This window comes from Patagioenas fasciata, chromosome 7 (assembly GCF_037038585.1).
Source record: "Patagioenas fasciata isolate bPatFas1 chromosome 7, bPatFas1.hap1, whole genome shotgun sequence".
Taxonomy (NCBI): domain Eukaryota; kingdom Metazoa; phylum Chordata; class Aves; order Columbiformes; family Columbidae; genus Patagioenas; species Patagioenas fasciata.
In genome coordinates this window covers 40192210-40219442 of record NC_092526.1, presented here as the reverse complement: position 1 = coordinate 40219442, position 27233 = coordinate 40192210, and the positions used below count along the sequence as shown (strand labels likewise).

The 27233-nt window shown below is 44.1% G+C and overlaps 1 protein-coding gene across 2 annotated transcripts in view; it reads left to right on the top strand.

Annotated features, from left to right (window-relative positions):
- BMPR2 (bone morphogenetic protein receptor type 2) overlaps nucleotides 1-26496 on the top strand; it is an 80063-nt gene extending 53567 nt beyond the window's left edge. Inside the window, exons 4-13 of one of the 2 annotated variants that reach the window (XM_071811500.1) lie at nucleotides 3427-3537; nucleotides 4179-4270; nucleotides 6117-6347; nucleotides 8953-9067; nucleotides 10552-10712; nucleotides 12379-12526; nucleotides 13263-13399; nucleotides 16497-16669; nucleotides 17441-18720; nucleotides 20561-26496. In XM_071811500.1, the coding sequence (XP_071667601.1) occupies nucleotides 3427-3537; nucleotides 4179-4270; nucleotides 6117-6347; nucleotides 8953-9067; nucleotides 10552-10712; nucleotides 12379-12526; nucleotides 13263-13399; nucleotides 16497-16669; nucleotides 17441-18720; nucleotides 20561-20808 (2696 nt within the window). In that variant the 3' untranslated portion in view covers nucleotides 20809-26496. Of the gene's footprint in view, nucleotides 1-3426; nucleotides 3538-4178; nucleotides 4271-6116; nucleotides 6348-8952; nucleotides 9068-10551; nucleotides 10713-12378; nucleotides 12527-13262; nucleotides 13400-16496; nucleotides 16670-17440; nucleotides 18721-20557 lie in introns of both variants that reach the window. The other variant, XM_065841473.2, reaches the window with a different exon arrangement.
- The last annotated feature ends 737 nt before the right edge of the window (nucleotides 26497-27233 follow it).

Genomic DNA, 27233 nt, shown 5'->3' with positions numbered 1-27233 from the left:
TGACGCTAATGGCACGGAATACTGTCATTGATGGGTCTGGATGTCGCTCGGGGTCCGTCCCATCATGCCACTCCTCCCAGCTGCCTCACACCGGGAGGAGCTCTTTGTGTTTACAGACTCCTTCACCATTGCTGTACTTACCTGGTTTTATCTCTGAGTTCTCAAAATGTTCTCCGCTAGTGGGATAAGTGCTAATTTTTAAATACGGAAACAGGAAGCATACAAAAGAGACTTTCATTTTGGAAAGCTAAATTACGGAGGAATAATAGAAGCAGCTTTTTGAAGCATAGGCACAAATTGGAATACTTTTGCATTAATTAATATTACGAGCTTATGTCTGTAGTGGAAGATTTAATTTGAAGGAAAAATATTATTCCTCCTGCTGCCATTAGCACTGTCAGCATTCTTCCTTCTGTGTCACTCCTGGGGAAGCTCAGGATGGCAGCCGTAGCCAGCCTCCGTGTGTGGCAATGTGGAAGCTTAACTAATAAATTCACCAAAGATGCTGCCCGAGTGTTTGGAAACTCTGAGGGCAGCTATGAGAGGAGAGGGAGACGTGGCTGCTGCGCATGAGGCGCCGCGGGTGGATCCCGGCCAGGCCGGCCGGCCCATGACTCACTCCTGCCCACTCGCAGGAGCCTTCTCTGCTCTGAAATCCGTTCTCAATTAGTCCTGTGTACCTCTGACAACATTCTCTCCGTACACAGGAGCTGTTGTACTTGGGTTTTTGGAAGCCAACAACAAGCCCTTTATTGATGGCGAGGTCAGGACGCTTCTGGGAAGGGTGGCTTGGTGGTTACCAGCTGCTCCCCAGCCTGGAGGAGCTCGGCTATTTTCATCAGTCCTGCTTTGTTTCTTTTGCTTAAAAAAAGACTGTTACACTATTTACTGTGATATTTCTTTGTGATGGGATTGGTGGACATGGGAAAAATGTTGACTAGTGTCAGGGTTACCGGCAGAAATGTTTTAAGGTAGAAGTGTGTACGTGTGGTGCTCTCCCTTTGCCGCCGAGGGGGGTGAGAAGTTGGTTCCTCACATGTTTGGGGCCTTACAACAGTTGGTTTCAATTTTTTGTTTTGTTTTTTGGGTTTAGATCATGGGGCTTAGATGGAAGTTGGAAGTAAAACCCCCACATATAAATAGCGATGGAACAAGCACCTACGTACGGTACATTCTGCTTTTGGTGACAGAAGCCTGAAGAAGCTTTCCCTATATCTCCTGCGAACAAGTGTGGGCAAAATTTGGCTTAGCAGTCAACTCCTTCATCACTGGACTTTGTGGAGTCCGCAGCTAATTCCGCTCAGCATATGCTATTGGGTTTTTTTATGCTATACATTGGGTTGGGAATAATATTGAGCTACTAGTGTTGCTGGTTCTGTGTGTGCGCTCTGTGATGCAGCTGAAGCTGGGAAGAAACCGTGAACAGAAATTTGTATACCTGTGTGTTTGATTCTTATTTAAACATTCTCATTTCATTCTTTATTATTCATCATTTCATCCTTAAGCAGTGACTTGCTCAAAGGTCAGTAATTACTTTTATTGACCCACATCGATGTGCCTTGTGGTGAGTTAAAGTGCATCTCCAAATAATACCAAGGCTCATGGATGTACATATAAAATATGTATTATTTTACTTAAAAATAGCTGAGAGGAAATGCAAACCTCTGCAAATGCCTTCAGAGGTCCTATCTGGTTTTGGCTTTTCTAGCATTTCTTATCTAGGCATTTAAAGGCAAGTCAAGAGCTGCTGTAAAATGCTGAAGATGAAACATATCCAAAGAAAGAGAGGGATTGAAAGAATGAATTAGCTAAGAAGAGTTTTCTTAAGCTTTGCAAGGTTTTAAAACTGGGTCGATAGGTGCCATGTCCTTTTTGTTCTATTTAAGGAAGTTTGATAGTCTGATGGCATCGAAAGTTATTGGTCATACAAAGAAGAAATAACACTTTTTGTGAGCTTTTGGGAGCCATCTGTTCTTTTTGTCATTGTGTTTGTTTTGTGCTTTTTCTGTAGATTTACAAATAAAAGATAGTAAGGTTGTCCTTGCTGGGCAATGACTGACAGTCCGTGTAAATAAATTCAGCCAATACAATGCAAATTCCAGTTTCCCTGTCAGCAATCATTCAGCTTCTTGCGCCTGTGTAGCATTTCATATAGCTTTGTGTGATGTGACTGTTTCCTTTGTGATCGTGTGGTTTTAGATATATAGGTACATATTGGGATTCCTCATTTAAACGATTCTAACGCGTATCTTTTCACCTCCTCGCAATGCAAGTCACAGCTCTTGCTCAGTGGCGATAGCTTATTTTCTTAGTGAAACTAATTTACCAAAACCAGCAGTGGTGATATTTCTTTTGACGGAACAAATGTGAATTTGATGGTGTCTTATTAAAAGGGTTTATAAGATATAAGCATGTTGGTTTCGGTGGGTGATTTTTCCCGTACTTCTATCACAGCTGAAATTCTCTCTGGTGTTTTGTTTCACCCGCTTTTTATTATTTCCTCATACTATTATGGTCATGTAAAAATGGAAGCTGTCATCTTCTAAATTTGCTTTTTCCCCTTACCCGGTTCTCTTGTGTCTGTTCACACCAGGAAATGCAATAAGCGAATCACGTTTCATTTCTTTTAAATGCACTTCAAGCAAAGTGAACCCATCAGTTTTTTCAGCTAATATGGACTGGGATAAATTGTATTTCAGTCTCACCTAAAAGTTTACCCAGTGTTTAAGCCATTTTATATTTTGCGGTTTTCGAATAGTTAGGTCTCGTTACAGTCTTTTAAGGAGTACTTTTAGCAATATATAAGACAAGTTTCAACATAGTTCCCAATCTTGGTTTTGAAGCCAAAGTAAACGAGGTCTTGTAGCGCCACATTCCAGTGATTCCGACATCAGAGGGATATCTGCAGTAATAGATTTTTGTATTAAAGTGGCTGCATTTTCATATGGCTGCAAGAAGGAAGACCAGGATCTGATGTGGAGACGCGTTAACCTGACCATGCAAGACACCAACAAATAGGTTCTTGAAAACCTTTTCCCCCTCAGGGCAAAAAAAAAGGCAAAATACTTCCATTTTTGACAAAAATCAAATGTTACCTTGAAAAAGATGAAACCGCAAAGTGTGCTGAAATACCTGCACGAACTGACTTGTATCTCGTGTATGTTGTAGGTACCCGAATACAAAACATTCGCTGTTCATCACATTGGCGGCATTATTAGCAAACCTGGAGATTTTCATTCTGAGGAAAAGAATTAAAAATGCTTGTAAAGGTTGCAAACCCCATTCATACCAGGACAGCGGAATAAGGCGCAGATAGCAGCACAGTGTGTTTTCTTCGTTGATAACAATTCATGTTTTATCGTGCCAATTCTTTCAAATTTACAATTAAAGCCTTCATTTTTTTTTTTTTTTTTTTTTTTTCCCCAGATTCTTCTCATTCTTTCCATCGAGATGAGACGATAGTTATTGCCCTCGCCTCTGTGTCTGTCCTGGCTGTTTTGATTGCCGCTCTGTTCTTTGGATACAGGATGCTCGCAGGTAGGGTTTGGCGAGCCTGTTTTCTCTTTTTACTTGTTCTTTCGACTGTTTCTCCAAGCGCTGTGTTGTGTTCTCCTCGGTCCCTGCTCTGTGTCTGTACACAGCGCTCCCTTTCACAACAGCCCAGAGACACCGATGGTTTCTCCCCGCTGGCGTTTTGGGGACCACTTCAGCAAACCCTCCACTCAGCACAGCTTAAGTGGGGTTGTGAAGATGCTTTGTAGTTTTTACCAATGACATTCGATTATCAAAATAGTTCTGTAGCCAATAGCCTTAATTTGTAGCTATCGGCACCTTCACTGCTGATTTCACCGACTCCAAGAAGATTCTGCAGGACTCCTTTTTATTTATGTCCTTCCCTACAATATGTGTCATGGAAGCACCCCTAAAAATCAATTTAGGCTGGCAATAAGCTCCAGACAGACTTTATTCAAACCAGAATTTTTTTAGCAGAAAAACAACTAAAACCAGGGTCATTCAGCACTCTGTCAACATCATAAATCACAGATTCGGGTACCGGTTGGGAGGTCAATTACGACACAGCCACAATACGTATTTCTGCCCAGTCCCAGGTAATTCGTGTTGTTTTCACTTGTAGCATGGTGGAAAAAAAACCCCAACCTGTCTGATTCCTTCCACAGGAGACCGTAAACAAGGTTTACACAGCATGAACATGATGGAGGCAGCGGCGTCGGAGCCCTCGTTGGATCTGGATAATCTAAAGTTGTTGGAGGTAAATGTTCAACTCAGTTTCTTCATCTTCTATTTGGTGTAACACTCGTAGTAATAGCACAGAAAGAAATGTATCGGTGCTCCCGTAACCTTTTCTTCTAAATCACAGTTTAAAGAAGAAACAAACAAAGATTAAAAATGTTACCACAGTTACGTTTTGCCAGGTTTTGTTAGTAATGTTGTTGGTATGAGCTAGAACATGTTCTACTCTGAGAAGAAAATACTAAACATGGGAGGTAATGAGGAAATTGTAATGTGCTGTATTTCAGCGTTGCATCCAAAATCCATCTTTTTGCTTGACACTACTAATGTTAAGTACAATATCCTACCGTAACAGTTTGAAATGCTTCAGTATCACTACTGAATCTAGAATGTACTGCAGATAGGGCAGTATGTTGCCGTAGTGCTGCGTTCGGTACAGTCGTCCCTCGCAGTGGGATTTCTCCATCTCCGTGGCAACTGGAGGCCAACCAGAAGTTTCTGCTCAGCTTGGCATCAGATGGATCATCAGAAAGCTGCAAAATGTTTCAGTTGGTATGCTGGATAGAACTTGTGGAATTCGTAAAAGCTTTTAGCTAGAAATAAATCAGTAGAATGAGCGAGAGAGATTCAGAGGGTGGTGCTTTTCTTCTTTTTGCTTGTGGCAGTTGCACCTGGTCACGCAGGCTCCAGACATGGGGTCCCTGCTGCAAGCTGAAGTGTTATCATCATTTAGAAGCGTTAGGGGCCTGTAAGAAAGATGGGGACAGACTTTGAAGCAGGGCCTGTTGTGATAGGACAAGGGGTGATGGTTTAAACTAAAGGAGGGAGATTCAGGCCGGACATGAGGAAGGAATTGTTGGCCCTGAGGGTGGTGAGAGCCTGGCCCAGGTACCCAGAGAGGTGGTGGATGAACCATCCCTGGAGACATCCCAGGCCAGGCTGGACGGGGCTCTGAGCAACCTGAGCTGGTGAAGATGTCCCTGCTCATGGCAGGGGGGGCACTGAGGGACTTTCAAAGGTCCCTTCAACCCAAACCATCTGTGATTCTGTGGTTACTTTGGTAATCCCTTCAGCTTTCCATTCTTCCTCAAAAAGATCCTATTCCACGAAATCCTTTCAGTTTCCTGTCTAAGTCTTCCTGAAAATTCTTTGAATTTGAAAGAGCTGCTTAAATTCTTATGTAGTTGGAATTTTTTTGAGCTCTAGAAACTTGGCCCCTTCCTGAAGGTGTTTTGGTTTAGAGCAGAGATGGCATCTTTCTTCAGTTGCCATGGAGATGGGAAAAGCTGTTGTGCAAAGACTGGCTAACATAGTGGGGTCTAAAAGAAAGACCCACAGGTAGTAAGGAACTAATTATTCCTTTCCGTTAAAACCCGTTTGCCTCTTTTGGGATCCGTTTTGCACTGCAAATGCATATGGTGTCATTACTAACCTAAGAAGTAGAGCTTATGAAGCTATCCTAAACCTAAAACATTTAGCTTAATGTCTGTGATCTCTGGCATAAATGCCATAAAATATTTAGTAAGCGAAAGTTTAATAAGAGAATTAGCAGCACAGAACACATGGATTTTATTGATTCTGTATATAAAACTGCTGAAGAGATGATTTCTGATTTATTTACTGGGTATTCACACTACGGATCAATTTAGAAAGATCTAAGTTGCCCTATGCTGAGGTTTCCAGCTCCAAAATAGCTTTTATGACAGCATTCTAACTCTAGACTTCAATACAAAGTATTCGCTATATTCACTGCTTTTGATAGTGTAAGTCAGTGTAAAATTGGTGTACAATCTTTGTAGAGTGAAAACTCGGATTTCCTCTTCATTTATTATTGCGTGCACTAATTATTTACACTCTTCTTTCAGTTGATTGGCCGGGGACGCTACGGAGCCGTCTACAAGGGCTCCCTAGATGAACGTCCCGTTGCTGTGAAAGTCTTTTCTTTTGCCAACCGTCAGAACTTTGTCAACGAGCGGAACATTTACAGGATTCCACTGATGGAACACGACAACATTGCCCACTTCATTGTGGGGGACGAGAGATTCACTGCAGACGGCCGGATGGAATATTTATTGGTGATGGAATATTACCCCAATGTAAGTGCTTCGAGGAAATCAATCGGATTGGTTTAGATTCCTAAGAATAGGCACGTAAAACGGAGGTACTTTAGTGTTTGCCGGTGTTTTTCATCGCTACTTCTTGCACAGTAATGTAAAAATAATCCATATAAATTACAATTTTAATGAACCTTAGTGTGGTTTACTGTAATACTCTCTAAGATTTCCCTGCTAACGCTACCAAATGTAGTCTTACAAATTCTCGGCCGTAGTATTTGCTCTTGGTTACGGTGCAGGTTATTCTTAGGCAACTGGGCAGTGTTCAAGGGCAGAATTTGAAGAGTCATTTTTACTTAAAAATAATTTAAGAGATTTCAAACTTCTGAGTATTAAAACATTAGGTCTCTGTTTTGGTAGTTGTTTTGGTAGTTATGACCTCACTCTGTAGCTGTAAATGTAAAGGTGACAGCTGAAGCCTGGTTTGTTATGGGGACAGTAGGACAAGAGAAACAGAACAGTAATAAATAGCAGTAATAGGGTGCTTCAGGCTCTGGCAGTACGCTTGTGTTGAAAGTCAAATGTGGCCATGTATATACATAGATATGCAAATATATAAAGAGTATCTTACGGGAAACCTTTAAGTGAGAACACGTTGATCGCGTCAGTTTGGAAGCGATGGCACCTGAGGAGAGGTCGCAGAGCCGAGGAACGAGCGTTAACGCACAGATGAGGCTTCTGCCATCAAGACAATATTAAGAACAGCAAGATTGGTCTAAAATCAATCTGCTGGTGGTTGGGAAGGTGCCCAGCAGGTGTAATTAATGCCCGGCGTGGTCTGTGGTGGGAGGGAATCGCACCCTTCAGACTGGGACCATCTCAGCTCAACGAGGAGTGACCCACACCGCGTGTGCAGTGAAATACTCCCCGTCCATTGTTCTCCCTGGAAATCCTCTCCTCCTTGGAAACGGGAACACGCAAACCAGGACATTTTCACACAGAAGGTGGTTCTTGGTGAAAGAGAGGTTTGACCCAAACTGTGGTGTCATCCAAACGTGCCTTCAGAGCAAAGAAGGTAGGCGAACAAGCAAGGAAAGGTTTATTTATCAATCATCGTGCTGTTCAGATGGTGCTCAGGTGAATAAGCACTGAGTAAGTTGCAAGGGATAACGTAGTGGGAAATAGGGAATAGTCACAGAGCTGTTCCCCCCTGTGCTCAGACATTTAGAACAATAGAAAAGCGGTTGAGAGCCACGCATAGAATCTTATGATTGTTAAAACAAAAACATCGCTTTTATCAGAAGTTATAAGCAGGACAGATGTCCCCAATATAACGTGTAACTCATGACTGTGACGCAAATAATTAAATACACATCTCTCTACATCTAGACTAAAACTTTTCGTTTCTATTGAACTTCGTTGTGAGCACAAACCCCCGTCCCTTGTGTAGCTCAGAATCCAGCGTTTATGTTATTTCAAAAGCTTTGAATAATAAGAAAAATAAGTAAGATTCTTTAATTTCTAGGCGGATTCTCGGCTCTTTTTTATTTTTTTTTTGTTAATTACCAAAATCTAATTGAAGTCCATATTAAACAATGAGGGGAAAAAATGACTTGTGCAAACCTGCATGAGTGACATCTGGGCTGTGTGTTCACCGAGGAGATTGTTGATTTAAGGGTTCCTTGTTCTGCCCGATGCTTCGGTCACTTCAAGTGCTGGTTTTTGTGTTTGTGCAGCTGAACCAGGCACGGGTCACACCGCCCTGCGGGCTCTGAGGGTGCACACCACCTTGTCTTGAACCAAATGCTACGTCACCCATTTTACAATAAAGCGTTTTCAGTGGCCGCTCTGACAAGAAATTATCCATCTTGAAGATTACAGATCTAAAGAGGCAAACCCAGGGTAGTTCGTATTCATAATTGTATTGGAATACACGTGCAGAGACAACTGGACAACTTGTTCTTCACGCGTGGGGGCGCAGTTTGTGCAAACGGCCTTGACGGTCCTTGGGGACGATGTGACAGCCGCGGCTCAGGGGTGCCAGAGTTCGCAGTCTGGCTCATGTTCGCATAGCTCTTGGTTTCTAGAACACCTCATAGTTGACACCTTTCTTCTGCTTTTCTTGGAGAAAAATCCCCTATTTTTCACTCTTTCAAGCAAAGGGGGACATGAGGTTGTTTTTCCTTGTTTCTTCGGTGCCTGCGGACTCGCTCCTATTCTGAATTACCTGTGTTGGTTTTGGTTTTGATGCATGAATGGATTGCAGCAGGTGAGGGCTGTGGAGGGTTCTGCCATAGGTGCCATGTTTCAGTGACCCCAACTGATCTCTGCAGTTCGTTCTTCCTCTGTTGTTCAACAGGACTTTTGCAGAAGAGTAAATCAAGTAGATGCTTTGTTTTATAGTGAACGTCATTATTCCTAAAAGGCAATCCCTGTTATTTTGCGATAAATCTTCTGTTCCACTTCTCCAGATAAACCAAATGGCAGCACTAGAAATCAATGAAATTTTGGTCCAGTTTTGTGGTTTAAGACATCTGGGTAAACACAGAAGCACTTGCGGGGTCACATAGATAAAACTAACTCTCCGAAAGATTTAAAATTACTCAACTGGACAATGCTTTTAACCCAGGTTTGTTTGTTTGTTTAGGGTTCTTTGTGCAAATATTTGAGTCTCCACACAAGCGACTGGGTGAGCTCTTGTCGACTGGCGCACTCCATAACGAGGGGCCTGGCGTACCTGCACACGGAGCTGCCCCGCGGAGGTAAGGCTGGGAAGGGCTGCCAAGACATTCTCTTATCTCTATCAGGTACCGGATTCCTGCCTTTTTGGGGTTTTTTTGTCTGCGAGAGTACGTACGGTAGGAGATGACGACGAGGAGTCCGCGGTGCCGCCGTAGCATGGCAACCCGCGGCTGCAGGCCCGCGGCACGGCCTGTCTGCCTCGCACAGAGCGAACAGATGGAGCGCTGTGTTTGTTTATGCAGTTCAGACACAAGTCACCCAAGCAATTTTTCCTTTGTGTGTGAACTCTATATGCAAAGAGACATAATTAAATCTTCTAAGTCCACTGTAGTTCTATTTATCATATATCTCTCTTGGTTTTTGTTGTCTAAGGCTGAGTCTTCGCTGTGTAGAAACGATACTGCTGGACTCTTAATGCTCTGTTAGAGCACTGGATGTGACAACACAGTGATTCATATCTTTATATCTCTGTTTACGTGCTTAAGCCAGCATTTCAGCAGCTGAAGTATCGTGATTATAAAGCAGATATCCTGATCTGTGATGTATCAGGCTGCAGAACATGGCCTGGCACTGAAGTGTTAGCTTTTTGGTGGTAAATAAAAGGGTGGTATCATTAATTCTCTGTTAAGGTGCTAATGTTTGGATTAAAATTCCAAGCTGTGTACCCCAAACGTTAAGCATCAAGTCTAGCAAAGAATGTCAGCCGAAGATGCTGTTAAAAGTGCAAGACTGAAAATATCTCAATCAGTGTTCTTATGTGCCATTGAAACTGCAGCTCTCATCTTAACGTCGTCATTTCGGAATGTGCAGACAGGTGTGTCCGTCAGCAGCCAGCAAATGTGTAAACCTGACATCATAAGGAGGAGACAGCCATCGGCTGGGCTGCGAATGCTGGGGAGGGACTCGTGGACTAGAATAAATTCCACAGTAAAACCGGTTCTGTAGTGCTGGCTGCTTTACTAACAAAATCAATTGCGTGTCAGCTAGGAGCGACTGAGATTATTCTTTGGAAAAGATCAGATCCCTTGCAAGATGAACGTGTTCAGACTCTCTGGAACAATATTGTCCGCATACCTTCTGAATAGGTGCTGATTCCAATCATAATGTAAATATTGGTGCCGCATTTGACACAGGAGTGTGGATGTGAGAGCGTTTGAAGTGGCTGTGGGGGCTGTGGCAGCAGCTCTGTGCTTCAGTACACGGTGTCTCCCCTGCCAAAATCACACGGAAATATCCCTTGGAAAGGAGCTTATTGGCAAACACTAAAACTGTATGTAGCAGTAGACCCATATATTGTGTAGATACTGTGCAACTCTGAATGCCAGTCAGTTTTCTATAGATAGCGTAATGTGGAGCTCATAACAAAGAAGCAGAAATGTTGGTTTTCTAAAAGATAAGTTGATTTTATGTTTGTAATAGCTGAGCAGACATAACGAGGTTCTCTCACTTTGCTAAACAGTAGAACTGCTCAAATAGTAACAGGCACTTGCGTGTGTCCAAACAGACCATTACAAACCTGCAATATCGCACCGTGACCTGAACAGCCGCAACGTACTGGTGAAGAACGATGGAACGTGCGTCATTAGCGATTTTGGGCTCTCCATGAAGTTAACTGGAAACAGACTGGTGCGCCCGGGTGAGGAGGACAACGCAGCCATCAGCGAGGTGAGCGCACACCGAGATCCACCAGCAAGGCAAACTAGTGTGGGAGTAACACTGCAAGATAGTTGGGTTTGGTGTTACAAGGTGAACGCTGAGTTGGAACAATTCCCGTAAGGGAGGAATCGCTGCAACATGAGCAAGAAGTGGCTGAAACCTTGATGGGAAGAAGCTGTCTTTGTTCTCAGAACACTCAAAACCAGACGTAGCATTTTGAAATCATTAGACTGGCAGCCCTGAAGGCTGGAGTGTTCTCAGTTAGGAAAGGATGCGAGGTGTGTTTGGTTGCAATGATGCGGTACAGGTCCCTTTACCCTTGCGCTGCAAGGATGAACTGAAGAGCAAACATTCTTTAGTGGGTTTGGTGTTATTTTTCCAAAACGGTGACATACTGCATCCTACAACCCTTTCTCTGTGTGTCACCTGCAGTTTTCTGATTCAAGTGGAAACATCTGGGCGAGCAAGTGCACGTAGAAAGACATGGACCAACCGAGAAAGAACAGGGATGGGATCACAGGGGATGCTCGGAAACATTCCCTTGTGGGAAAAGAGGAAAGAATAAGGGTTGCTTGGGGAAGCAAAGACAAATCTGTAAACAGCTGCTACAAAGAGAAAGGAATAAACGGTTTGCATTCAGTGTGGCTGGGACAAGAGGCAATGGGGTTGCGTTGTAGGAGGGAAAATTTAGGTTAGCAACGACAACTTTCTAATCTGTAGCAGGCAGCCAAGGTCTGGAACGGGCTGCTGAGGAAGGCGATGTAGAATTTGCATCACTCAGTGAATTTAAGGAACAGATTGGGAAAACATCTGCTAGGAGTGGGTTAGAACGGATTCTGGGCAGAAAGAAGAAACTGGTTTCTTGAGCTTTCTCTTTTATGATGCTTTGATTCAGAGAGTGGTTTTTGTTGTTGTTTTCTTCTAGCATAAGCATAAATACACTGACACCTGAATATGCTGAAATATAGTGAGACTGTTTTAAACAGAGCAGAAGTCCCTAGTGGTTCAGTATATTTGTCTGTTGCCTTTGTGCTTTTACAGAAAACCTTTCTATTTCTTTCCAAGAATGTGCTTTGCAGTGCTAATCACCTTCCCTTAGAAAGTGCTACACCCAGAACACACGGTGCACTGGTCCTCTTTGTGGATCTCCCCTTCCTGACCAAGGAATCAGAGAAACAGCTGTTTGAAACGCAGGGATACGGAACAGCCCTGTGCCAAAATACTGCCCTACAAGTCCTGCCGAGCGATTGCTGTAATTGAACGTATTTCCAAGTGGAAATGAATAGATGTTGTCTAAGGCTCTTGCTGACAATCCAGGAATAAAGAGAACAAGTTCCTCCTCGCTCAGCATCCTCCTCCTCCACGAGGATACACACCGTGGTGTTCGACAGAGACATTTCAGGAAAAGGAAAAGTTTCTGCTGTATAGTATTGCATGTAAAGGACAAAATCATTTTGGAACATACCAAAAAATGAGAGAGCAGGGGAAGGATTTTATTATGACTAGGCTCCCGATAAGAGCCTAGAACTGACTAGAAGAGAACCGCGTTTTCTTAAATGGTAGAAAACATCAAAAATGAGGTATTAGGGGAAAAAAAAAAAAACAAAACAAAACACAAGAAATGTAATTTGGAAGTCGCTCCCGGATTTGAAGCTTTGCTTTTGTGTTTTTCCAGGTGGGCACGATCCGCTACATGGCCCCAGAAGTGCTGGAAGGAGCAGTGAACTTGAGGGACTGCGAATCTGCTTTGAAACAAGTCGATATGTACGCGCTAGGCCTTATCTACTGGGAGATATTTATGAGATGTACTGACCTCTTCCCAGGTAACTAAAAACTGGAAAAACCAGTAGGAGTAGTAGAAAGTGTTATCAGCTACTCCCCAGGCTTGGCTTTTTACAGTGAAGAACAGTTTTCTCAATGGTTTTGCCATTAAGTCGGTGCCATCTAGTGTTCACGGTGCTGGTTGGCAGGACAGGGTATTTCGGAGTTCATGGTTCTTGCTGAAAGGCTTTAAATTACCTGCTTAAGCCCCATGGCAAGTGCAATTTGAGCATTATCATTGTTATAGTCCAGAGTTTGCAAACATGGAGAGTTGGGCTGATGGCAAAGGCGGTACTTGCAGTTCTTAGAACTGAGGGAAGTGCCTGAAGTGTCTTTCAGACTTTCCTCCTGAAAGAAGGGATGGAAAAGTGCTGTGATTTAATGCAGCCTTTAGCCAGTTGTACTTTCATTTATGCCGCTGACACTGAAAATTCAGGGAAATCCTCCGTACCTGTAACATAAACCAAAAGGAAGTAGACTTACAAAATTAAACGTGTGAGATTGTGTCGCAGCCACCATCCTCTTCTGAAGATACAGCATCGGGAGTGGATCGAATGCTGTCCTCTGAGCTCAACAGCACTTAGTTCATTTGCAGCTCATTCAGCTGAAGTTACACTTTGGGGACAAGTGGAGAACATATCGATAGACAGCAACTGGGATATAACCTTTCATCACCCGAAAGCCCTCGATCCGCCTTTTGATCTGCGATATATTTTCCTTTCTTCCTTTTGCTAACAGGGGAATCAGTGCCAGAGTACCAGATGGCTTTCCAGACAGAAGTCGGAAACCATCCCACTTTTGAAGATATGCAAGTCCTGGTGTCTAGAGAGAAGCAAAGACCAAAATTCCCGGAAGCCTGGAAGGAGAACAGTCTGGTGAGACAGAATATTTTCAAAGAAACAATCATTTAATCAGATAATGCTGATTAAAAGCGATTGCTTCTTAAAAGCAATTTTTGAATGTGTTTTTTTCTTTTAGAATTTTTGTTAGGATTTAAGGATTGAGAGCTGCTTCTGTCTGGACTTCTTAAATATTGACTTAAGGTTTTTAAAAACACATTGACATGAAAGCTAGATTTCTTTTAAGGAAAAGTATAATACCATGATTATTATCAGATGCTGAAGTGTGATACACAGAAGGTAACGTGTTGTATTAATTGTTGGACAGTATCCATAGTATTATGCACGAAGTGCCCTTATGTTTTCTGGGTGAGAAACCTGTTCTCTGGATGAGAAACATAAAGGCATTTTCTACCTTTTATAAACTAATAACACCCTAAAATAGTTGGCAAAAGCCTAAATATACTCTTCCAAACCCCAAATCTATAAACACTGTAAAAAACTTTTGCTGAAGTTGTATAGTCTTCGGAATTTGCAGAGGCTGCAGCTTCTAGCAATCATTTCAGCATAACTACAGTAGAAATCTTATATGGCTTCATTTGTTCTGCAATTTTGATTTTCGGGACTATGAGCCTCGTAATGTTGTTTGTTGTAGTGAATTAGTGTAGCTGTGGCTTGGAGCTTCGCTTGCTGCTGCAGGCCAACAAGCGACGGCAAGTCGGGCAGGAGGTTGTTTCTTTCATCTGCAGTAAAGCTGAGGTAACGCCAGTCCCCTCGGCTCCGTGGGGGTGCTTTGTCTTTTATTACAGCCAAACGAGATGCAAACAGTTCCTGGGTCCCACCTGGGAACTTGTTTTCAGCTACAGGAGCTTGATAGTATGAAAATAATGTATTTGACTCTCATTCAATAAGATCCTTCTAGTTATTCCCGTCCTGCCATTCTGCCCCTGGGTCTGCAGAGGCTTTGCTGCTGGGGATCCCGGCAGCCCGAGGCCTCGGCCGTGCCCGCCAACACGTGTGAACACAGAGCGGAGCGTCGCCTCCGGGATTAACTCTGTCGTAAAACGTGTTGGAGCTGAGTTGTGAGCTTCATGGAGAGGTTCTTTATTAGACGGTTTTGGCCGGCCCGTCGGCGGAGGGAGGAAAAAGAAGATCCACACCCAAACTACACAGGAAATGTGTTTTAACTGTAGCCATACTGGCAAATGCAATGTTGGAAGAACCAGGCTTAACAGCTCTTTTTGGAGACACTTGTGACTAAAACAGTTCAAGAAGGCTGGTTTTGCAGACTACCATTTTCACAAGCTGATAGACTCCAGCTTTATTCTCAATGATCGCCATATCAAACTGCCTAACGTGTTCTTTGTGTTGGCACTTCTTTTTGCAACAATGCAAAAGAATAATGATTATAAGTCCAGCTCTAAGAATGGATCTACACCATTTCTTTAAGAGAGAAGAAGAATGAAAAATGATCTGTATTTCTCTCCTGGGTTTCAAACAATCCGGTCCCCCCGGTGCAGTCCAGGAAAACACCTGAGCAGGTACCCGAGAAAACTCAGCTCAGAGAACCCCCCCAGGGCCAGCTCTGACCCCTCCTGTCTAACGCATCGGAGAAAAGACTTTGGGCTGTGATTTAAAGCTGTGCTGACGCCTTGGGTTATGACACTTCCATGCAAATCCATCTATTAGAGAAATGTATTTACCCTGTTCATTTGAGAAATACAAATAAAAAGCCATGTTTTATTTTTTAGGTCACATAATTAAGGCACTCGAAAGATGTGGAATCATAAATTTGTGATTACCTACGCAGCAGGTCTGCTTTTGGAATGTGTGCGCTGTGATACAGACCTTCAGAGCAGTTTATTTTTCACAGTATAAGTCAACAATCTGAGCAGATGATGTGAAAAAATAACTGAAGGGCTGTAAACTGAGCTGGGAGGTTAGCGGTGTTCTTGTCTCGTTATCCAAAGCCAAAGCAGGGCCCAAGTTCGACTTCAGCAGTCAGGACTGAAGGATATTAATGGAGTAATAGAATAATGCAGATTTTCTGTCCCTTCTGTCTTTTTTTTTAATGAGTGCTAGAACTTGTAAATAGTGCATTTTCGTACAGATCTCTTTGGACCTGAAATTAATAGAAAACACATTACTGTGGTAAACGTGAAGCTTTAGAACTTCAGTTTTGTGAACTATCTACACAGTCGTCAATCACCACGCTCCTTTGATGATCCTTAAAACATTAAAAGGAAAGGATCTGCTGGAGGACAGACAACACTAAATTAAACACTGGGTAAATCTACTGCTGCTGAAACCTGTAGGGGAGAGTCTTGCAAATGACCAGACCGAGCAGGGCATCTGCTGCCTTAGAGAGAGACTGAAATTGTGACCAGCTCAAGCCCAGACTATTCTGTGATGTTATGTGGGATGTTCCATGTGTCCACAGACTGGCAGCAGGGGCCGCTCCGTGTCTGCCTGTGCTCGGCACTTGGTGCTGCGGAAGCCGAAGCGTTGGGTGCTCACCACCTCCGCTGTCTCCTGTCCTGGCCGCTGACCATACGGCAGCACATTTTGGGGCTCCTGAGCTCTGGCCACACCATTCCGCCCACAGTGCCATCCCAGAGGGCAGCAATAATCTCGTCCCGTAGCGCGGGTGGATTCCCCGGTCATTGCGATGTCACAGCAGCGAGCAGAGGAAGAAAAGCGCGATGGCACGAGCAAGGCCGTGGTGTTTGCACAGGGAAGCGAGGCAGGGACCAGGAGCTGTACTATGAGGATAACGCCGACAGCATTGCCACAGCATCCTCGGTCCTTAGTACCCCGTTTCCATAACGCAGGGCAGAGCTGAGCGTGCACTCGTCAGAGCGGGCTGGCTGGAGGCTGCACCCACACCAGGAATGTACCTTTTCCTCAATAATTGTCCTCCTGGTTGGTGGGTGTGTGTGGTAGGATGAGTCCTGCATATTGCTGGCTTTAGGGTAAATAAGCTTGAATGAAAATGTGTCTCTTTCGTTTCTCTTTCTCACCAGCTTGTGTCTATTTTCATGCATACAGAATGCTGTCATAAGCCAGTAAATTAGAAGCACAATATAAAGGCAAAATAATTTAGGATCAAGGGGTTTTGTTTGTCTCCTGGCAGGCTGTGAGGTCTCTCAAAGAAACAATCGAAGACTGTTGGGATCAAGATGCTGAAGCTCGACTAACGGCACAGTGTGCTGAGGAGAGGATGGCAGAACTCATGATGATTTGGGAGAGAAATAAATCCGTTAGTCCCACGGTCAACCCTATGTCGACTGCCATGCAGAACGAGCGGTAAGACGAGCAAAGGTTTGGTGTCAGCCACGTGACTTCTTTTTTAAAACGTTCTTCTAAAAACTGTTGTTTTGCAGGCAATGAGAGTTCAGGAAATCGTTGATTCTCAATCCTGTAGCTTTTCAGTTAAAGAACCGCAGGGCCATCGTTTAAGCCATGGTTATTCTGACCCCGGTGAGAGAGATGATGCGCATTCTCTGCTTATGTATAATCCAGAGGGAGTGAGAATTTGCAGAACTGACCTTAGGGCTTAATAGTACACACTAGAGATCTGGCTTTGAGAGAAGAGCAATGTTGCTCTATGTGGCAGTAATCAAAAAAATGAAGTTCAAATTGTAGACTACCTAAATTGTTTAAATAATAGATTTTTTCGTGGCTTAGGACCTTGTGACTTTTCCCCGGTGTCATTTTCTCCATCTTTTATGTTGGGTTCTTGCCGCCCTCCTTCAGCATCGCTTCTCTGCCACCAGAACAGTTCCTGAGCAGGGAACTGGACCGACAGCATATTGGACAAATAGAAGAAAATTCCTGTTGTCTGATTTAGTTGTATAGATAAAACCCATCACAAAACTGCTGTCCTAGCAAAAACAATTTTCTACTGCTCAGGACTTTTCAAGGGAGTTACTGAAAGATCTCACTTGGTACTGTATCTGTCCTTAGTTTATGCATGAAAAGAAAGGAAAAGACATTCAGCTCTCTTAAATGAGAGGCATCATAATATTAGGCGATTTTTACATCTATGGTCTTAATATCACTTATTTTTCCTTAAAGGAATCTGTCGCATCATAAGCGTGTATCCAAGATAAGGCCATATCCGGATTACTCTTCCTCTTCCTACATTGAGGATTCAATCCACCACACTGACAGCATCGTGAAGAACATTTCTTCTGAACATTTGGTGTCCACTACGCCATTGACTTCGGGGGAAAAGAACAGGAACTCCATTAACTATGAGCGGCAGCAAGCACAAGCCCGCATCCCTAGTCCTGAGACAAGCGTCACCAGTTTGTCCACCAACACCACCACCACCAACACAACTGGCCTCACTCCCAGCACTGGCATGACCACCATCTCCGAAATGCCTTATTCGGATGAAACAAACTTACATCCTACAAACGTCCTGCAGCCGGGTGGGCCCACCCCTGTTTGTCTGCAGCTCACAGAGGAGGACTTAGAGACAAATAAATTGGATCCAAAAGAAGTGGATAAGAACCTGAAGGAAAGCTCTGATGAGAATCTGATGGAACATTCACTGAAGCAGTTCAGCGGGCCAGATCCGCTCAGCAGCACGAGTTCCAGCTTGCTTTATCCGCTGATAAAACTTGCGGTAGAGGTGACAGGACAGCAGGACTTCACGCAAGCTGGCAACGGTCAGGCGTGTTTGATTCCCGATGTCCCATCTGCTCAGGTCTATCCTCTACCCAAGCAACAGAACCTTCCGAAAAGGCCTACCAGCCTCCCCCTGAACACCAAAAATTCAACAAAGGAGCCGCGGTTAAAATTTGGTGGCAAGCACAAATCCAACTTGAAGCAAGTGGAGACAGGCGTCGCCAAGATGAACACTATCAACACTGCAGAGCCTCACGTCGTGACGGTCACCGTGAACGGAGTGGCGGGAAGAGGCCACGGCGCGAACCCCCACGCGGGCACAACGCAGTACGCCAACGGCACGGTGCCGTCGGGCCAGACGGCCAGCCTGGTGGTGCAGAGGGCCCAGGAGATGCTTCAGAACCAGTTCAGCGGAGAGGACAGTCGACTGAATATTAACTCAAGCCCCGATGAGCATGAGCCCCTGCTGAGGCGGGAGCAGCAGGTTGGCCATGACGAAGGCGTTCTGGACCGCCTGGTCGACCGGAGGGAGCGCCCGCTGGAGAGCGGCCGGACAAACGCCAACAACAACAACAGCAACCCCTGTCCCGTGCAGGACGCGGCCACGGTCAGCGTCCCGAGCATGGCCAGGAACCCCGGGCAGAGCCAGCCCAGGAGGGCGCAGAGGCCCAACTCACTGGATCTCTCAGCCACGAACGCTTTGGACAGCAGTAGCGCGCAGTGTAAGTGTCTGCAGGATGGGAACGGTTTAACCTGACGCTTTTTTACTTGATAACCACGTATATGTGCTTGTATAGAAGATACTTCTGTCTCTCCTATCCCTCCTCAAAGCATACTTACTAAATCCCAGATAAATTTAATTTCTATCAGCACAGTTTCTATCTTCTCGATAAACCCCTGTCTCCATCAACTAGGTCATTATCTTCCTTCCACATATGTGCGATAAATCTGCCCATTTATAACCTGTCTGCTCTGGCTCTAGGAAGTGATTTCTAGCCATCATTATTCCTTGCCAGGCACCTACCTTGGCAGCTGCAAAGCAAATTGAAAAAGCTTCCTATTTCTTCCTGGCCACATTATAGCTTCTTTTCCTTTTCCTCATTCTCTGAAGAGCAGCTGCTTCTAAGAGGCATTGATTAAAATAATTTATTATAATAACTCCTCATACGCTTCATTACTTTTAAAGCGACTGATTTGTATGATCCCAGCTCAGACGGATGGCTGGGCATTCCCTGCTTTATTCCCTGCTTTATTCCCTGCTTCTTCCCTGTACTATCGACAGCAGAGACAAATGTGTTTTATTTCTTTGTCTCTGAAAGGTGCTTGCAAACCTCTGACTATGTTGGGACAGACACTGTGATACTAGTGAAATAATCTGGGGTGCCAGGTATGTTTGGAAAGAAAAGGCTTAGAAACAAACCAGAGCAGATCTTCCAAGAAGTGTAGTCGAATATTCAGCCTTCCTTTTAAGTAGGAAAACTTAATTTCTAAAATTGTCTTAACATGTTGACTTGAGTTGAAATCTTATTGGGGTAAGGAAAAAAGATTCTTGCAGTAACTTTCTTTAATTGAAGCTTAAGTTAGAAGAAAGGGTTTGAAGGTCATGAAAAGTGAAAGATTTTTTAACAATTGGATTTCTACCGCTGAAATTTTACCACGATTAAGGTTGGTTTTGACAGTTTTGCAACCCAGTGTACCAAATCCTGACTTAGGATCTTGACAGTGAATGGGCCGTTTTGTCTCCATGTGAAAGGCTTTGCCAGGTGAGGTAGGATGAGGGGACCTGTGATTTAATTATGCTATTGAAAGTTTAGCCTTTGCCGTCCTGTAGTAGCGGTGGTTTTTTGTACCTCCCATTACAGGTAACATAAGATACAATGATTGCAAAAGCCCCTCAAATGTCAAATGCTCATTCTGCTGTTTGATGCCAATGTGCATTCAAGGTACTACAAATTACTTCGGTGAAGTATCACAGGATCCCAGAATGTCAGGGGTTGGAAGGGCCCCAGAAAGCTCATCCAATGCAATCCCCCCATGGAGCAGGAACACCCAGATGAGGTTCCACAGGAAGGTGTCCAGGGGGGTTTGAATGTCTGCAGAGAAGGAGACTCCACAACCTCCCTGGGCAGCCTGGGCCAGGCTCTGCCACCCTCACCAGGAACAAGTTGCTTCTCATATTCAAGTGGAACCTCCTGTGTTCCAGTTTGCACCCATTGCCCCTGGTCCTATCACTGGTTGTGACCGAGAAGAGCCTGGCTCCATCCTCCTGACACCCCCCCTTTCCATATTGATCCCCAGGAATGAGTCACCCCTCAGTCTCCTCTTCTCCAGCTCCAGAGCCCCAGCTCCCTCAGCCTAATTTCTGACAGAGAACAGAATCTGACCCCTTGTTTTATTGGCAGCTGCTGTAGCCGATATACCTGTGGTGCCTCTGCTGCGGTCGCTTTTGTCTGATAAGATTTTGTTCTTTTGTTCTGTTTTGCGGGATAACAACCCTCGACCTGCCACTCCACCTTTACCTTCCCCCTAATACCATTTCCTGCTCTGTTTCACCTTCAGTAGGTGACTCCTCACAGGACGGCAAATCGGGCTCAGGAGAGAAGATCAAGAAACGCGTGAAAACCCCGTACTCGCTGAAGCGCTGGCGTCCCTCCACGTGGGTCATCTCCACCGAGCCGCTGCCCTGCGAGGTCAACAACAACGGCAGCGAGCGGCCGCTGCCCCCCAAGTCCAGCACGGCCGTGTACCTCGCCGAGGGCGGCGGCGCCACCACCATGGTGTCCAAGGACGCGGGAGTCAACTGCCTGTGAAACACTTTAAAATGCCCAGAAATGACCTTTTTTCGGTTGTTTTGGTTTGGTTTGGTTTTTTTTTTGCGTTCTTTGAGACAAACACGCAGAAGACATTTGGAAAAACTGCTTTCTCCTCCTGTCGGCAACCCCTACCAAGGACTCGCTTTAAATAGATTTCAGCTATGCAGAAAATTTTTAGCTTATGCTTCCATATTTTTTAATTTCGTTTTGGTTTTTCGAACGTTTTTTGCACTTTTATTTAGTATCGCTAAAGTTAAGTCCATCTGTTTTGACCACAGAATATATATATGTGTATCAAAAATGTGGTCTCAAAATATTTTTTTAAAAAAAGTAACAAAAAAAACGTATCGCTGATAATCAGTTTGGACCAGTTTCTTAAGGTCACTAAGATCCTAAGCAGACTCTAAGACAGGTTTGACTGCAGTGGTGTCTCGTAACCATGTTTTGATTTCTGTGCACAAGCTAGTCTGTGTATTTCTATGTTACAAAGTGTATTCTCTTTTGAGCCCCTGTTTTTCTTGTGTCATGTTGAAATGTGCAATAGTCTCTAGTTCACAGTATGCTTTATTGAAAAGCGTCTTTCTGAAACTGCCACACATTCCCCTTCCCTTTTGGTTCGTTTTGCCCCGACAACTGAGCCGTCGGCCGCTCGCCACCGGACTTTGCAGGCGTAGCCAGCCCAAAGCGGCTGCTTCCGTCACATTGTGCTCTGAGGCGACAACACGTGAATTTTCCCCGGCTTGAAAGGGCTTTTAAAAAGGAACGACGACAAAAAATCCGAGCTCAGTACCTTTCCTTGGATCCTTCCAAAGCAAAATGTGTTTCCTTCATAGTAGTAGATGCCAGCCCGTGAAGTTCTGAATAAGAAAATGTTGAACAAATGTAAGGAAACAGTGTCAGCCATCTTCTCCATTTTATTGTGTGTGCGGTTTCACCCCCTGTATTTATGTAAAACCTTATTTAGATCACTGGTGTACACTGAAAACCACATTTTATTCAGAAATCTTAATCACTGTCATACTGAGAAGCTCTAGTGAAGACAGGTTGCCAACGTACTTTGTTTACACAGAGGAAAAATGATGAATCTTATGTGGCACAAACCAGTTTTGTAACGAGTCCCAAATCTTCCCTGATTTACCTCCTTACAGACAATCTGGGGTGAAATCAATTTGAGTATTCTGCAGGTAGGTGCGTCCTAAGGGACTGTTGTTGCTGAGCTGAAACTCGTCCTCCCCTCAGAGTTTTTAGAGACCCTCAATCGTCTTGCTGAAATTTATTGCATGCTTTTAAAATTCATGGCTACGAGTGTTGGCGCGGGAGGGCTGGGGTTTTTTCCCTCTGCTTCGAGCCTTCTTTCAGTTTGTATGCACATTGATTTTAGGCGTCGGTAAGCGTGAATGTGCTATCTATTGAGAAGAATTGGTTTTGAGCATCTCAAGTAAACCTTACCCTTTTTAAAACCATCGGCTTTACCGTCTGCGGAAAGAAAATGAATTTCCTTATTGGTCAGCACCTCCTTCCACCTGAGAAATATTCTTTTGTGATTGAAAACACTTCAGTAAAAACTATTTAGATGAAGACTGCCTATGTCAGTGTTTGATACCGGGAATGGTTTCTCAGCTGATGCGAGACGTGGCGATGTTGAAAGGCAGAAGGTCTGTTCCGCGGGCTCTGCACTTGCCAACCCGTTTGTTTCCTTGCTGTTCGATCATTACCAAACTGCCCACCCTGTTCTTCTGTATCTGACGATCCAGTTGCAGAACACATCTGGTTCTTGCTGTTTCCAAACTCCCTTGTTTATGCTCAGCTGCGCTCGTTCTCTCGTGTAATGCTGCTTAGCGTTTCTTAGATTCTCCTAGATATCTCCAAGAGATAACTCTACAAACCCAGACTTGGCTTAAGTGTAGGTGTAGAAGAGCCATGAGAGCTCCGGTTCAAGTCGTAATTCTGTTACGTGCCCGTATAAATATATTTATATACATCTCCTCTCTTCAGAAATACAGCCTTTCTCTGGTTTGGCTTTTCATTCGCTCTGGGGGTTCCATGTCCTCTTGCCCCCCAGATGTTGTCCCAGATGTCCGTCCCGTCACGGGGAACGCTGGGTTCTGAGGGTCGCTGTCGCTCGACATTTTCACTCCTGTCCCGTGACATTTTGCTTTGCCTTGCACGTCTCATCCTTTGGCATTTAGGACATGGGCTGGAAAGTGGATTTAGGACACTCTTGTCTAACTTGAAACTCTCTGGGGCGAGAACAGGGTCTTGCGTTCTGCTCTGCTCTGCCAAGCCTGGCTTTGCAGGCCAAGCCTTTGTAAGAAACCCAACTTTTCACGCTCAGTGCAATCAAAGTCATTTTAACACCAGGTGAACATGTTCTTCTGCAGTTTTCCTTAAATGTTCTTAAAGCAAACAATACTTTCTTTGCCTTTATTTCCGTCGCTCGCTGGAAGGCCTTTGGGGATGAGTTATCATTAGTAGAAAGCATCGGCTTTGTAATCTACCATGGATAAATACAATTTGAGCTATGACAGAAAGATGTACTTGATCACAAAGGATCATGTCGATTAAATAGAGAGAAACTGTTCATTTTTAAGGGTCAGTCAAAACAAACTCTTAAGTAGGTACTAAAATATTGTCATTCTGCACAGCTGGATGAGATCGGATTAGCAGTTTGGTTTTAATACTGAATTTAGTAATGCCCTTGTGTTTGTTTTTTTGCTTACAGCACAAAATCCAATCTCCACAGAATACTTGCTCTGTCAATTAAATGATATTGAATGATACTTCATACCATGGGGGATCATCCGTAACCAAACAAATGACATGTAAGAGAGAGAATTCTACGGATCAGACACGTGGATAGTTGATAAATGTCCTATAAACAGGGGAGACAAATGTGTTTTATTTCTTTGTGTTATTTTTCTTTTAAGAGAAAAGGATAACGATGAAAGTTGATAATTTTCTATCAATTTCTCATTTATATTGCAGACGAGATAAATATAACAAAATGAAAATAGAATGATAGTGTAAATACCTATGAGTTGTGCCGCTGCCAAATAGGCGAGAGTAGAACATTTGCGATAGTTATTTATAACATGTAATTCAAGCAAGATATTAGAGCAAACACTTGTGATGTTTGTATATATGAGCCAAAAGCCACAATCTTCCTGGTTTTACAAAGCGCCGTGCTAGCAGAAGCCAGAATTGTTGCTTAGGTGGATGCGTCGTCTCCTTTTCTGTTTCCTATCACACAACGCGGGGTGCGGAATGCAAGTTCTGATGGTCCGAGCAGACCGGCGGATCCATTTCCTCCTAAAACTGATATTTACAAGTCATATTATCTGCAACACTTGCCCTGAGTTTGCTTATAGCTTCTTGCGAGAAACAATTACTGTTAACAACGCCTTAAATTGCACAGCTAAAGGGGAAGGAATTCCTGATTTAAAAGAAAACCAACTGATGTTGACATTGCTACAAGAAACCAAGAACATTTCTCTTTGTGTTTTGCATCCTTAGTTTGAGTGTCCAGTGCATTTTACTCTGATGCTGTTCCTTCTTTAAATGTTACAAACAATAGTCCACTAGTGTAACTTGGCTAAGCCAACGTTCAGATGATACATTTTTGGCGTGTATTCAAAAGATCGCAGCCATTCTGTCATTGAAACGTTATTATGGGAGGTTCCAGCCTAATTACGGAGGATTTTTAAATCCACGTATTTAGTCAATACAGGAAAAATTCATTATGCTGTAATTTTTACTTGTATGAAAATGATGGGAGTTCCCATTACTGAAGCAGGCTGAGTTTAACTCATAATTGCTGGGCGTAGTAGTATATACGTGACCTGATGTCTAATTGGCAAATTTGGAGCAGCTTATCAAAGCAAATTGCAATAGGGTTGATTAGTCTATGCAAGTTGCATTACAGACCGACCAGCTTCTTGTTGTGCAGAAATTCGGATTGTTTAGGTTTTCTTGTGTGGCCTCCCACTATCCATTTTAACAGGTAAATATATTAACTTCCTTTTTAAATGAGCTTTTTAAATGCGTTTAGGTGCATAGGCACATCGTGTGTGAATTCCAGGGTTGAATCCTGCGCGCTGCGGCCCCAGACGGTAGCGCTGGGGCAGGTGTGGTGTGCTTTGTCACGCTGTCATGAGCCCGTGGCGGCCATGGGGATCAGGGGGGACACGCGGGGCGGGATCTCCCACCACAGCCTTGCCACCCGCGGACTTAGAGCTGGGAATGCTCGGCACAAACGTGATGGGAAGCTGCGGAATTTAAGGTATTTCTCTTCAAAAGATAACCTGAAATACGCCATCCGTGATGATTTTTACAAGGCTTTTTGATGTAGTAGCCATAGTTCGGGATGCGTTTGCCGTTTAAACATAGCATTTCAGTCCATGAAATCCAATTACATTTTAGGCTTCTACGTCACCGTATAAACCTGCAGCTGTAGGAATACATGCTTTTTTGACCCCAGCCTCCCACGGAGGTTCAGTTTTGATGCGAAATAGCAACAAATCCGATCTCTTGGTTGGAGTTTCCTCCATCCTGACCAGAGCTGGTGGCAGAAATCCCCCTGGTGCAGGGGACAGAACCGGCCTGGGAGCCGCGTTTGGCACGAGCCTATGGGAGAGAATTCGGGAGCACGCACACCACGTCTTGCCCGCTATTTTACAGCAGAAACGATTGGCTTTTATAACTTCCCCGTGCCAAGGCAGTTTTTGTAGCCCCATTCACTTGGTTTTTGAGACAGCAAAGATGTGCGAGGTCTCTTTCTAGAGCACTTGGTTCACTTTCGTGCTTCAGAACCGTGTCGTGAGCTATCGCACTTCAGTCCCGGTTATTCAGAAGGGAAGAAAAGGTTTTCCGTAGGTTGTAAAAAGTCCCAAGAACAAACAAGTGAGTGCAAGTTGCAGCTGGCTTTGCTTGGTCCCTTCTGGGTTGCCTGATTCGTGGCTCTTCTCTCTCTTCCACACTGTTGCGATGTATTTAAAGAGGTTTGTATGTCATGTTTCCCGTCTGCTTTTTGTCTCTAGAGGAAAGTGTGCTCTAGCCACATTTCTATAAGCTGGAATCATATTTGACAATTCCTGTTCTTTTCCCCCTAACGCAGAGTAAGAGGAAAATGAACATGGCAAAGACTGATTTCTAGGGGCGATGTGGAGCTGCCGTTTTCCTTACGAAAGACTGTAAAGAGAGCATCACTTTCCCAGCGAGCCCTTCTGGGGAGGAGGGGAGAAACCCTAGAATACGGAATCTCATCAGAACCCTTTCCTTAACGGGTATTTTTGGTTTTTCTCTCAAATGACTGAGGAAATATCATGTATGAATTTATAAATAATTGCTTTCAGTTATTTCTTTTGTATAAGCTGCCCAATACTCTTGCTATGCTGTATAAGTTGTGTTTCATGGAACAGTGTGAGTATGAAATAAAAAGCTAATTTTTGTTTTTTAATCATCTGTGGATGCCACTATGAAAGCTGACGTCGTTAAAGCCACTACAGAGTTTTCTATGAATACTTGTAAGAATTGCTTTGTTATATATAAACCTAAATAAAGAGATTGTATTGATACAGAGACATTGGTTAAGAACATTTAAAAGGCTATTCTTTAGGTCTAAAAGAAAAGGCTTGCTGTAAAATGGTGCATTATTCCATTTATTAAAGATCATATTAATGACAAAAAGCATGGTCCTTTGTGGGTTTTTCATGGGATTGTTGGCCACGAGTAGCGAGACGTGCGCCCAGGAATGAGGGGAGAAGCCCATTGGGTCAATGGCAGCAGAGCAGCCGCACCAGGAGCTGGTTTTGTCTCCTTTGTTGTGCTGCCTGGTGATCTACAAACTCCTGACTTCATCTTGAAGGAGACGTCTGGGATTTTGCACTTTGCCATGCAGAGCTCTTCCTCCGGTTTCCATTTTCCAGCCGAACTTCAAGCTGAGCCGTTAAGTGGGATGGACACCATACAAATGGTGGATACGTTCCACCCACGCACAGGTGAGGCTGTTCGTTAGATCTCATCTTCCTCATGTCCTCTGTGTAAGTGTGAAGGAGTTATTGCTCCGTGGCCAGAGTGCTGCTGAGGCTTTGGGACATGGGTGCTCGTTCGCGTGGAGAACAGAGGGAAATTAATGCAAAATGGTGCTGAGAACTGAATATCAGCCCCACTAAGTCACGTTCCTTTCCAGACCAGAAGGGAAATATTGAATCTTCCCTTCCAACAAGAAACAAGCCCCATCTCTTCACAGCATCCCAGAATGTCAGGGGTTGGAAGGGCCCCGGAAAGCTCATCCAGTGCAATCCCCCCATGGAGCAGGAACACCCAGCTGAGGTTCCACAGGAAGGTGTCCAGGCGGGTTTGAATGTCTGCAGAGAAGGAGACTCCACAGCCTCCCTGGGCAGCCTGGGCCAGGCTCTGCCACC